This window comes from Sabethes cyaneus, chromosome 1, assembly GCF_943734655.1.
Source record: "Sabethes cyaneus chromosome 1, idSabCyanKW18_F2, whole genome shotgun sequence".
Lineage (NCBI taxonomy): Eukaryota > Metazoa > Arthropoda > Insecta > Diptera > Culicidae > Sabethes > Sabethes cyaneus.
Genome location: NC_071353.1, coordinates 76,167,749 through 76,181,277, shown reverse-complemented (window position 1 = coordinate 76,181,277; position 13,529 = coordinate 76,167,749). Strand labels below are relative to the sequence as shown.

Genomic DNA, 13,529 nt, shown 5'->3' with positions numbered 1-13,529 from the left:
AGCACAGAATCCACCATAAGTACACCTGGAGGTCACCAAATCAGACAGAATCACAGATCGACCACGTTTTGATCGACAGTCGGCACTTCTCAGACATTATCGACGTCAGATCCTATCGAAGCGCTAACGTTGACTCGGACCACTACCTAGTGATGGTTAAGATGCGCCCAAGACTCTCCGTTGTGAACAACATTCGGTACCGACGCCAGCCTCGGTTAGATCTCGCGCGGCCAGATGTCGCCGCAAACTACGCGCATTCACTCCAAGCTGCACTGCCGGAAGAGGACGAGCTGGACGAAGCCCCTCTCGAGGACTGTTGGGGCACTATCAAAACAGCCATCAGCAGTGTAGCGGAGAGCTCCATCGGGCATGTGGCCCGGAATCAGCGGAACGATTGGTTTGACGATTAATGTACGAGGGAGATGGATGAGAACGCTGCGCGGGCGGCCAAGATGCGCAGTGCCACACGACAGAACGTGGAAATACACAAACAGAAGAAGATGCAGCGAAACCACATGTTTCGGGAGAAAAAGCGCTACCTGGAAGAGCAGGAATATGCAGAGTTGGAGCAGCTGCATCGTTCTCAGGAAACGCGAAAGTTCTACCAGAAACTAAACGGATCCCGCAAAGGCTTTGTGCCGCGAGCCGAAGTGTGTCGGGATAAGACTGGCAGTATTCTGACGGACGATCGTGAGGTGACCGATGGTGAGGTGGAAGCAACACTTCGACGAACACCTGAATGGCGCCCATGCGGAGAGCCATGGCGGCGGGGAAAGCGATTTCGACGGTGCAACAAACGGGGAAGAGGTGCCAGCCCCAACGATAGGCGAAGTTAAGGAGGCCATCTTGCAGCTAAAGAACAACTTACTTACTTACTTATGTGTCCATGTCCGCCGGTCCGGCAGAACAAAGGGATGAAATTAGAGATCTCCACTGCTGACGGTTACCCGCCATGGCTTTTACCTGTCGCCAGGACAGGTTCTCGTCTACAGCCCGGATGTCGTTGGCTAAGCTCCGTCTCCATGAGCCTCTGGGTCTGCCTCTTCTACGCTGTCCTTGTGGATTCCAGTCGAGTGCTGCTCTGCAAACCTCGTTCGCTCCTTTCCTCAAGGTGTGTCCGATCCACTTCCACCTACGCTCACGAATTTCTGTGGCTATCGGCCGTTGATGACACCGACGATGGAGTTCCTCATTGGATATCCAATTATCAGGCCACCAGGCACGAATAATATATCGCAGGCACCGGTTAATGAATACCTGCAGTTTTTGCGTTGTCTCCACTGAGACGCACCACGTTTCGCAGGCATACAGCAGTACGGATTTAACGTTTGAATTAAAGATTCGGGTTTTCGTACGTAGAGTGATCTGGTTTGAGCGCCAAATGTTTCGCAGACCTGCAAAGGCACCCCTGGCCTTCCTGATCCGTGTGGCTATATCAGTCTTGGCACCACCATCGGGCGTTGTTTGGCTACCAAGATATTGAAAGACGGCTACCTGCTCAACTTGTTGTCCCGCTACTGTAAAGTTGGTGGAATTGTCAGTGTTCACTACCATAGACTTAGTTTTCGCTGCATTGACTGTGAGACCTGCTGCCTGGGAGCTCTCGGAGAGGTCGTCTAACTTGCTCTGCATATCGTTTCGGCGTTGTGCGAGCAAGACAATGTCGTCGGCTAGGTCGAGGTCATTTAGCTGCTCCATCGTTAGAGGATTCCAAGACAATCCTCGATTTGGTCTACTGTCAATTGCTCCAACTAATATCTCATCCATAACGATGAGAAACAGAAGCGGTGATACAATGCAGCCCTGTCTCACGCCATCAGTAACCCTTATGGGGTCGGACAAGACGCCGTCGTGCAAAACCTTGCACGAGAACGCCTCGTACTGAGCCTCGATGAGATGGACTAGCTTATCTGGAACTCCTCTACGCCTAAGTGCGCCCCAGATGTTTTCGTGATTGAGTCGGTCGAACGCCTTTTCGAAGTCAACGAACACCAGCAGAAGAGAGTCCTGGAATTCGTTGATCTGCTCCAATATAATGCGGAGCGTTGTGATATGGTCTACACATGATCGGCTAGCACGGAATCCAGCTTGCTGCCGCCGGAGAGTAGCGTCGATCTTCTCCTGGATCCGGTTGAGGATTACCTTACAGAGTACTTTGAGAGTAATACAGAGCAACGTGATGCCACGCCAGTTACCGCATTCCGTTAGGTCTCCTTTCTTAGGGGCTTTGACCAATATGCCCTGCATCCAGTCCACCGGAAAAGTTGCGGTTTCCCAAATATTGCTGAAAAGCTGATGCATCATCTGGGCTGACAAAGATGGGTCAGCTTTGAGCATTTCGGCTGAAATACGATCTTTCCCTGGCGCTCTATTGGATTTCATACTCTTGATGGCTGCTACAATTTCATCCAGCGATGGCGCCTCCGAGTTCACGCGATTTATTCGACGAACTGTAGGCGTCGTACGCTGCTGGTTTTGTTGGTCTCTGATATTTGAAACTCGGAAGAGTTGTTCAAAATGTTCAGTCCATCGCTTAAGCTGTTCTGTACGGTCAGTCAATAGCTGACCAGCTCTGTCCTTTAGCGGCATCTTTGTATTCATCCTGGCACCACTAAGGCGGCGAGAAATATCGTACAACAAGCGGATATCACCATTGGCGGCGGCGGTTTCTCCTTGTTCGGCTAAGGAGTTAGTCCAGGCTCTCTTGTCCCGCCTACAAGCACGTTTAACAGCCCTCTCCAGTTCGGCGTATCGTTGACGGGCAGCTGTCTTAGCCGATCTGGTCCGCGCTCGCTCAATGCCGGCTTTCGCCTCTCTCCGCTCGTCGATCTTCCTCCAAGTTTCATCCGAAATTCACTCCCTCCGCCCACTGCGCGAGGGTTTCATCACTGGTCGTGATGAAGGCGTTCTTGATGCCGGTCCATTGCTCTTCGACGGTTCCACCAGATGGCAACTCCGAGGCTCGAGATTCAAGTTGTTCAACAAAGGCCCTTTTCACCTCAGGATTCTCCAATCGGCGGACGTCGTAGCGGCATCCAACTTTCTCCTCCCGTCGTTGGACACGTGCGACGCGCAGACGTATCTCAGCGATAACAAGATGATGGTCGGATGCAATGTCAGCGCTGCGTTTGTTGCGTACATCAAGAAGGCTCCTTCTCCATTTCCGGCTGATGCAGATGTGGTCGATTTGGTTTTCTGTTCGGCCGTCGCGGGAAACCCACGTGACTTTATGTACTGGTCTATGGGGGAAGAGCGATCCACCAATGACCATGTCGTTATTACCACAGAATTCTGTAAACAGCTCCCCGTTTTCGCTCATCTCTCCTAGGCCATGGCGTCCCATGACGCGTTCAGCCGGAAAAGATGGCATCGAAGCGGAGCCTATTAAAATGGGACCAGAAAAGCTGGCCGTTTGTCTACACCGACTAATTGTTAGAATTTGGGATACGGAACAGCTACCGGGGGAGTGGAAAGATGGGGTTATCTGCCCGATCTATAAAAAGGGCGACAAGTTGGACTGTGAGAACTATCGAGCGATCACCGTTCTCAATGCCGCCTATAAAGTGCTGTCTCAAATCATTTTCCGCCGTCTATCACCAATTGCGAATAGATTTGTGGGATCTTATCAAGCCGGCTTCGTCGAAGGTCGGTCTACTACGGATCAAATATTTACATTGCGGCAAATCCTCCAAAAGGGCCGTGAATACAGAGTTCCCACGCATCATTTATTCGTTGACTTCAAAGCCGCATATGATACCATCGACCGGAAAGAGCTATGGAAACTCATGGACGAGAACGGCTTCCCCAGGAAGCTCATCAAACTGATTAAATCTATGATGGATGGTACACAGTGCTGTGTTCGGATTTCGGGTGGATTGTCAAGTTCATTCGAATCACACAGAGAGCTTCGTCAAGGTGATGGTCTTTCATGCCTGCTGTTCACCATAGCGCTACAAGGTGTTATGAACCGAGCGGATATTAACACGCGGGCACGATATTCAAGAATGTTAATGTACTGTGTGGTTGAGCTCTACGCTCTACAGTTTCCCCAGTGGACACACCATGTAGAGTGCGTGGTAGAGCTCTACGTAAAATTTCTCTACGGCTTCTCTAGGTAGAGCGGTAAAGTGGTAGAGATGCCTTATAGTGTACACACAGCTGGTCTCTACGCTCTACGCTTTTTACTCTACCAAAATAACTCTATAGTGGACACTTGACTTTAGAAAGGGAAGAGGTCTCAGTTTACCATAGAAAAAACTCTTACCTCCAAAAACCACCACATGCCAAACTTGGTTCATTTGCTTGATTAGTTCTCGAGTTATGAGGAAATTTGTGTCTCATTTGTATAGGAGTCCCACCTCTTACGCCCTCCTTGAAATTGCTCTCTTATCCCCGCATTAAATTGCTGGTCTTTTTATCTATCCAACGACATAGAAATTGTTCAGTTTCGTTCAGTAGTTTAGTACTTATTAGCATTTGAAATCTTTCATTCAAACGTTACACTTCTATTTTGCTTTTCACAAAGTGCTACCCAGTCCCAGTATAGTAAACAAAGACGTAGTCGTAGATATGTGTTTGGTACCTAAGCATGGGATCATTGTAAAAATTTACTGGAACACATTGAATCGAGATGAAAAGCATGTAATGCCTTCTCAGTGCACAGGTTAAGCTTAAATGACACGTTCGGCCCGTTGGGTCCAATAACATTTAGTGTAATTATTTTTCATAATTTATAAAAAATTATCAAAAATTAATTAAGTTTTCTTCCATTTCTGTTTCTGTTTCTGTTTGCAGCACGAGGTGGGGCAGTTAAAGCCAAGTCTGTCCAGGGCTGAGATAAGGTTGTTGTGATAATGATAAAAGAGTCCAAGCGGACAGCGCTAGCGCCATAATGCGTTGGTGATGATGAATTAATGAGGAGGAAGAAGAATGACAGAACCTGATTCTTTCCATACCCGTTATAATTGTGTAATAAATAGTATTAAATTGAATGAATGTACTTATCTTGATGTTCTCCTTCCTTTTGTATATCCGCTTCCTGCCTATCTCAGTCTGTCTGGTTCGCGTTTCCAAACACATGTTAGCCTTTCGACGTCTCCAGGCCGTCCTCTCTATAGCAGTCACCTATGATTGGTCTCTTGCCGCCCCTCACGACAACATTATTATCGTCGTGAGGAGTAGCAATAGACATTAGACAATAAAAAGAAAAGGAAAAGAAAAGGGGAGAATTTTACTCAACACGATGATTGCAGTTTTCGGGTAAGTAATATCACGAGAATTCTAAGATTCTATGTGTACCCGTATCCTACTATTAACTACTCGCTAGAATGGACGCTACTCATGTCTCCAACTACCCGTGTCAACGACCACCCAGCGCCCTTTAATCACCTATGCTCCTTAACCGTTATGTGTGCGACAAAAAAAAACACCTTTAGCAGAGCGACAAGGGTACCCGGGTACCCAAAATTGATATTGTTATAACATCAACAATTTTAAAACCGATTTTGATGAAATAGGTGTCATTTGATTCGTTAATTTATTTAGTTTTGAATTATTTGGCCATTTGGCCATTATAAGACATACGGGGCTCAAAAATCCGGAATTCCGACAGAGTGTCCGCTGTGAGGTAGAGAACTGATTGTTTGTGCAGGAAAATCAGTCATGCGGATATAAAAACTTTAAAAATTCATACAATGTACTATTTCATATAACGAGATGAATCAGGTTGGCCATTCCGGAGTAGGTTCCTGTGGGGTCATGCGTGGCCAGTCTAGAATTAGAGGTAAAACCTAACAATATGGGTATCAAAGTTCTTGGAATTAGTTCGGTAGGTGATATTTTTTACATTTCGATGTATTTTGATTGGTTATTTCGAAAATGGTTTCTACGGGGTCCCAGATGATACCGCAGGATTCAAGATAATGCTTAGCATTATCAGAACAGTTCAAAACGTAGAACCATCTGTTATACATTTGGAACCAGTTCCATAATTATTAATCAGCACTAAACTGGCCAAATCAGTTCATAACATCTAAAAGATCCGCTAAACCAATTCTAATATTGGATTAGGCACCCAACTGGCCATCTGTAACCCTGCAGGAACCCAATTCTGGAATGTCCAGTACGATCTACAGTCACCAATTTATATAATAAGATGAAAAAAGGGTCCACAATGTCATGTTCAAAGCTAATAGCTTTGCTGAAAGCTGATATTCTTTCAAAACAAGCGGCTTCCCACGTTTTACCGGACATTGTTCCGGAATTACCGATTCCCGGGAACTAACTGTCGTTTGATGACCAAATGCTTTATCTAATCGAAACTAGACAAATGTGCGAATCAAATGTCACTGGTTTCATCCAAATCGGTTCAAAATAGCCAAAGTTATGAACATAGCAAATCATGGGTACCCGGGTACCCTTGTCGCCCTCCTACGTAATAAAAAATTTCAAGTGCCTCTCATTGCTAATCCCCTTTATGGATATGCACCAAAAAAAACCTCAATTACTTAAGATCAACGAGTTTTACGATGTCGCAAAATTTCAATGATGTATGTTTTAAATTGAATGAGTTATAACAATTTTAAAACTGAAAAGGTACCCGGGTACCCTGTTACACACATAACGGTTAAAAACCACAGCCGTTACCTTACATGCCATCAGTAGTATTATAGCTGTTGGTGTCAATTTCCGAATTTTTGTGCGGAACATTATTCAAGAGCAATATTAATATTATCGCTTAGAACTATTGAAAAACTGCCAGAACTGAAACTGAACTATTGAAAAACAGAGCAGATGTGATATAATGGAGGCCTAGCACTCGTTCGTATTATTCCCGGTAGTCATTGCGTATTTGTAGCGGTAGTCAACCTATTTTATCGGTATACTCGTCAGATAGTCATCAAACTGAAGCATCCCTATCACTGAGATAGGATGTGGGTGATGGATCATGTAGAACTTTACTTTGAGATATGTATATATATCATGTTATGTGCAAACAATCACTGAAGCAAGACTGGGTAAGATGTTAGCAAAGTTGCTAACCCTATGTGAGAATTATATTGAAGCGACAAATCCGATTGAAATATGAATATCATGGCCATATTTAAAGCACTACGACCATATTTTTTTGAAAAGAAACAATGATGGTATACTGAGGTCCGACGATGAGTTGCCACCGTCCGACTTTATGGATTCTTCAACAGTAGCTCATCAACATTAGGAGGGACTTTGGAAGACCAGCAGCGTCATTCATGATAGTTTTATCATGAATGCAAATCACTCTAATAAAGGAGGGAAATGAGAAAATAACAATAATAATTATAATTAAGTACATCCGAAACAATACAATAGACGTGACAGTAACAACAATGATATCAATATTAGTAATAATAGTAATAACATAGGAAAATGACACAGGAAACACAGCTACTGACTATAACTTCTTTCCAATTAATAATTGTAGTTTGGCAGCATAGGTATAAGAAAAAAATCCGACTCATCATAGAACACTCAAACATATATTCATTCATACCTATACACCTATGCACACTCATACATGCATACACATGTATACAATGTACGTGTGTATATATTTTTCAGTGCTGCGCTGTCCATAATCGCATAACAGCCACAAATTTTATGGCAATCTCATAGAAAATGTCTCGATTAAGCAAATAAAGACAACACATCATTTTTGAACACTCGTTCGTTCTATTTAGCGATAAATTTTAATTTTCATGAGTAAGTCAAAATCTCATGAATGGTAGGTAGGATTTGGTTTTAGTGTTCTAGAGAAATTTCTGTGCATACCAGTATTTCATCTAGGGAACTGAGTAAGCCCTCCCGGTGCTTCGGCCTGACCGGATTTGATTTCAAATCAAATCCGTTCAATTCCGCTCCATTACGCTTAACGAGACACATACTACACGTAAAGGTAAATTATGCAATACTACATAACTACACATATATCTAACCTTAACTATATTACATTCTACATGCGGAACTAAGCTGTAGGATGATGCCGAAGAGCACGACAAACCACCTACCCATGGGAGGGAAATTAATTAAGTTTTCTTCGATTTAAGTTAAAATTGTGAAAAATTCTGAAATTTCTGCCTTTAGCATGACCTACACATTGTTTATTCTAAGTTTCAGCTATTCGTTATTCAGCCTTATGAGATTTCAGCCTTTTGTCCATTCAGCCTTATGTAGGCGTTACTTAGTTTTCAGCCTTTCGAATTTCGGCCTTATGATTTTCAGCCTTATGTTGCTAACATTGCCAGGTATGCTCATTATGCCCCTTACAGCTATGCTAATCAAAAATAATTATAATAATGCGATAAAACAAAAAATATCTCAATTATACAAAGTGATTGTTCATATATGGTAATAGTAACCATATATATGGAGTGGAGAAGTCCAGAGCACGCAACAAATAGCTATACAGCTTGTTTTGTGGGTTGCAATTCTTATAGTATTTTTACAATCCTGAGTCGGCTTGAGATTGTACTCAATATCTCAGACATATCAACGAATTTGGGTGCAGTTTTTGTTGAGATGCTTATTAAGAACATTATCAACAATCAGGCTTGATTTGCTCTTTTTACTTTATTTTTGCTCTTTTGACTACAGCGTCCCAGTCAAACAAAATTCGAAACAGTAATGCATAGGCCAATTGTAGAGTTGATTATTATCTACAATATTGTTGAAGAAAGTATAGTTCTATCTGTTATATTTATGGCGCTATGAGGCTGATACCCCGCTGGTAGCCAAAAGAGGACTCTTTTTGCTACCAATGGCATTGCAGCTCTGTAACGCTATAAATACAAAAGATTAAACTATACTTTCTTCAATAATATTGTAGATAATAAGTAACTCTACACTTCTTCTATAAATTACTTTTCCGAATTCTGTTTGGCTGAGGCGCTGCAAAACAGAAGTAAAAAGAGCAAATTAACCCTGTCAACAAGTTTATTAATCAAATTAGCGAAATTTATTGTCCAATATGCCCAAACGAACGGTGGCCCATTTTGCCCCTATTACCCCTATATCTAGGCTGCATGTTTTGTATTTATAATGCCATACGGCTGCTACCCTGTTGATAACCGTTCACTTGGCTACCAGCGCAACGGGGTTACAGCATTGTAGCACCGTAAATGCAAAAGATACAGTAAATGTTTATTTAACAACATTGAGATAATACCGTAAACGCAGGTAATTCCGATCACTCAACTAAAGTAACTGATTTTTAAAAGATTGAATTGAAATCTATAGCTTATTGGCAAGCTTTGATCATGAGGATTCCCATAAACTATGGTTTTTGATTCCATCTTCTAAAAATCGACTACTTTAGTTGAGTGATCGGAATTAGGTGCTGATCGGAATTACCCGCGTTCACGGTAACTAGTTTACGTTTTACGTTTAACGTTCCAAATCGTAACCTTTTATATTATTGCTAGGCAGAGACGGTACTATGTGCTGACAAATGGACCAAAAATGAATCAAAATGATCGAACCACCCCTGGTACAATGAAAGGAATTCCTATTGTGTACTTACATGCAACTAGTAACGATATATCAAATTCTTGAACATATAAAAAGCATATAGCAAATGTACTAATAGGAATATCAATATTTTTTTACCTAGCACCAACCCAGCCAGAACAACATACGTAATATATGCCATGGTTGGTATATACAAATCCGGAGCATTTATATCGTATCGCGGTTGAACCGGATTGTCATGGTCGTATTTTAGGGACCAATCCTGAAATCAAAATATGTAAGAATTATAATGAAAATTTCTACCGTAAAAACTTACCAGCTGAGAAAAAGGGAAAAATATTAGCCTGAGTTTGTTGATAACGTACTTGTTATCAACCGCAAAATAGTACTTAAGTTTAGTGACTGGAACATATTTTTCGAATTGGGTGTTCATGAGGACTTTACCCTGGTCAGCTAATTTCTGACCATACTGCAATGCCATATCTTGCACAATTGGTTGTTGAAAAACTACAAACTGACTTGGGAACCCTGGATCGACTCCGGGCTGTTGATTTGAAGGCATAGTTGATCGTTGTGGCACATGCGTTTGCTGTGAGACTTCGGGATAGCTTGCGTATTGTTGAAACTCATATGTATTGTTCGACATGTATGAACTTGCTCCGGCGTTTGGAGGAACGAAGCCAATACTGCCTGTAACAGGTTGCATTGTTTGATCAAATGAACTCGCTACCGGCGCACCCATGGCGTTTACGTCGCTTACTCGTTTGGGCTTTTTTGGACCTGAACCTAATGCTGCAAAATTAAAGTAAAGTGAAGCAATTAGTTTATTACTGATACAATCTTAGTACGCATACTCTGAGCAAACATCTGATCATGAAACGCCACGTCCAACTTATTTTTAAAACTTACGGATGCGACTACTAGCGTTGTAGTTCATTCTTATTCAAATTGGCTACTGAAAAACTGAAGTACGTAATTAATTACGAGCTTTTTTATCTTACTTCTTCGAAGAGAGAGAGTCAGAACCAGACTTCTTGTTACCAAATGCAAATCGCAATCGCAAATCCCGCAAACCAAATCAAAATTAGGGATGGAAGACATATCGATACTTATCGATAATATCTATATTTCCGATGAATCAAAAATATCGATAAACTTTTCGGATTACGAAAATTATCGATATTTTTAGACTTGGTTATAGATACAGACGGTAGATAATCTACAGACGCGCAAAGAGAAAAATTACCAATTCGGCAACACTTTTTTTTGTTTATTTTATTTAAACAGTTTTGGCAACCAGTCAGAATTGGATCAATCTCCCTATAATCAGCAGTAAGTTGCGTGAATCGCGAGGTATGTTCCATGGAACTTCGCGAATTGCGACGCATATTTTGCAAATTGAACAAGCCAATTGAATTTTTCAAAGCAATATATGATATATCGAGTGTAACTAATCCATATGTTGTTAGTAGATCAATAGTTAAAGTTTTAATATTTCAGGTAGATTACAAAACTTAGTCTTCCCTGCCTATAGGAAACACAAGTTTGTTTACTTTGCTCATTTGGTGTCTCGATTTGACGGTTCGATTGGTGTTTTATGCCACGCTCTTTGCGCGTCTGTAGATTATCGACCGTCTGTAGTTATAGAGGACTGTATACAGAGTGGCTAGAGTGACTATATACAGAGTGGCGACAATGTCAAAATTGGAATGATAATTATCTGTCAGTGTCATTCCAATCGAGCAGACGACTTATCCAACGCGTATGCAGGAAAGAGAAAGAAAAACCTTGGAATACCCGCATTGCATACATTTGGGATGACTTGTCGCCACTCTGTATATAGTCACTCTAAGAGTGGCGACAATGTCGAAATTGGAATGATAATTATCTGTCAGTGTCATTCCAATCGAGCAGACGACCTATCCAACGCGTATGCAGGAAAGAGAAAGAAAAACCTTGGAAAAACCGCATTGCATACATTTGGGATGACTTGTCGCCACTCTGTATATAGTCACTCTATAGAGTGACTAGAGTGACTATATACAGAGTGGCGACAATGTCAAAATTGGAATGATAATTGGGTCCTAAAATTTGTGATAAAAAGATGATTTTTTTAGAAGGAACGATAAAGCTTCCCATTATGACTACCAGAGTATAGTTTTTTCTTTTTTAAAAAGATGCAGAGCACTAAAAAATTAAATAAACAAAAATATTGTAATTTATTCTCCCTTGACATTACCCGCTTAGGAAAAATTCGGATGCCCAGCGGATCGAACAGAATCAATATGGCGCCGGCAAAATTTGACATTCAGAACCGGTTCGTCTTCTTCGTTTTTCGCTCGCTTTTCTGTATGTCAAAAATGACATTTTAAAACGGGAGATACGTGCTTCCCACGATGCTGCCTAATGTTGCAGTTCCGCATTACAGGTAAGAGAATAATATTCAACCTGTTTCTGCGGGATTTAGTTTCTGTTTTTAAAGCCTCACGAAACATTTTAAATGGTCGATTCCAATAACGTGCGTGCTCCGTGCATTCTTTTTGTTTTCAAACCAAAGGTCCCGCTCATCTGGTTTCAGCTTCTGAAATGCACCGAAAACTAACAAAAATAAGCTGAACGTAAGAATGAACAATAAAGTAGTGTGAAATGCGCAAATGTATGTATTGTATTTATTTATGATGACAGCTTTTTTTAATCAAAAAGTTACGCAAAAAACAAACCGGTTGAATCGGTTTCGGTAACGGTTCTGTTCGACATGGCTGACAGAAATCGAACAGAAATCTGGCAGACAAAACCGTTAGGCGAAATTTCTGCCAGAATCGGTTGTTGCCCAAGTAACCAAGAGTTCGAATAATGGTGTCTAACAAGCGTTAAACAGCTTTATGTATGTATCAATCTATAACTTGCTAAGCAGCGTCACTTTTAAGTAATTAACCGAACTTTCAAGCTGTCTTGGGTCCACTGCATAGAACGCTAAGCAGCTTCGAAATAAACTGTCAAAATTTAAGAAAAAACAAATTTAGCAGCACTTCTATGTTCTATTTTTATACTTCTACCTAACTTCTATATTCGTTGCATTTGCCTGCTGGTGGGTTTGAACCCGGGTGTTCCGCGTTGTAAACCTATACCGATCCACTGCGTCACCTTTGTCGTATACAAGCGATGTGAATTTTGCCAATGAGTTGTTAAGTAAAAGTTCGTTTTAGAACTTGCAGCAGCTTTATGCAGCGCGAGTTAATTATAGAACATAAAGTTTGGAGCCAGGCAATTAATTATAGTAGTGAGATACCGACAGCATATGCTACACAACACAACACAATAATGAAGAGCATTACATTCTAATTTATATTTGTAATTAGAAATGTGCGAGGATTAAATTTATTCAAATGAAATAAAAATAATTAATCTCCAATAGTTTCAGGTTCTGCTGGTTTGATCACCAGAAATATAAACAAAAAAGCAGCACGCAGAACTTGTTAGCAACTAAAGTTATTTCAGAACTTCATGTAGCATCCTAATAGCTTTGAAGTATCTATGAAGTACTCGCAGCACTTCTTAAAGCATTTAGTTCCACCACAGATAACAGACATCCAAGCTAGAACAAAAAGCTTCGTAAACCGTGTGTAAAATGACTCTAGCGTCATCTAACTGCTTATTGCCACTTGCATTCTCTAAAGTGATTGAAGCGCCCGCTTGCGATACCTGCAGCTGGTGTTGGGCAGAGCTGCCAGATATCCCGCTTTTTTCAGCTTACCACATATTGTACACATATATTATAAATACGGCATGGTTAAAAGATATGTTTATAATAGAAATCAATATAAGTCCAAATATATGAAACAGAATGCACAAAATCATTGTTTCCGTGATTCGGCGTTAAAATTCGATAAAGAATAATTCTTTTAAAAAATATCTGGCAGCTCTGCAAAGTGTTGCTGATATTTTGAGGTTTGTTCATGACAAAAAAGGAAGGAAATATTTTTTTCCTTTTGTTTATCTGCCCGTTTAAGATTTCGTGCAAGTGC

The 13,529-nt window shown here is 41.4% G+C and overlaps 1 protein-coding gene across 2 annotated transcripts in view; it reads right to left on the bottom strand.

The window, feature by feature from the left end:
- LOC128735427 (protein YIF1B) overlaps positions 1–10,608 on the bottom strand; it is an 83,141-nt gene extending 72,533 nt beyond the window's left edge. The window contains exons 1-3 of one of the 2 annotated variants that reach the window (XM_053829923.1): positions 10,359–10,608; positions 9,821–10,296; positions 9,643–9,766 (exon numbers count right to left, since the gene is read on the bottom strand). In XM_053829923.1, coding sequence (XP_053685898.1) covers positions 9,643–9,766; positions 9,821–10,296; positions 10,359–10,371 — 613 coding nt within the window. In that variant the 5' untranslated portion in view covers positions 10,372–10,608. The remainder of the gene's footprint in view (positions 1–9,642; positions 9,767–9,820; positions 10,297–10,358) is intronic. The other variant, XM_053829915.1, reaches the window with a different exon arrangement.
- Between the last annotated feature and the right edge of the window lie 2,921 nt (positions 10,609–13,529).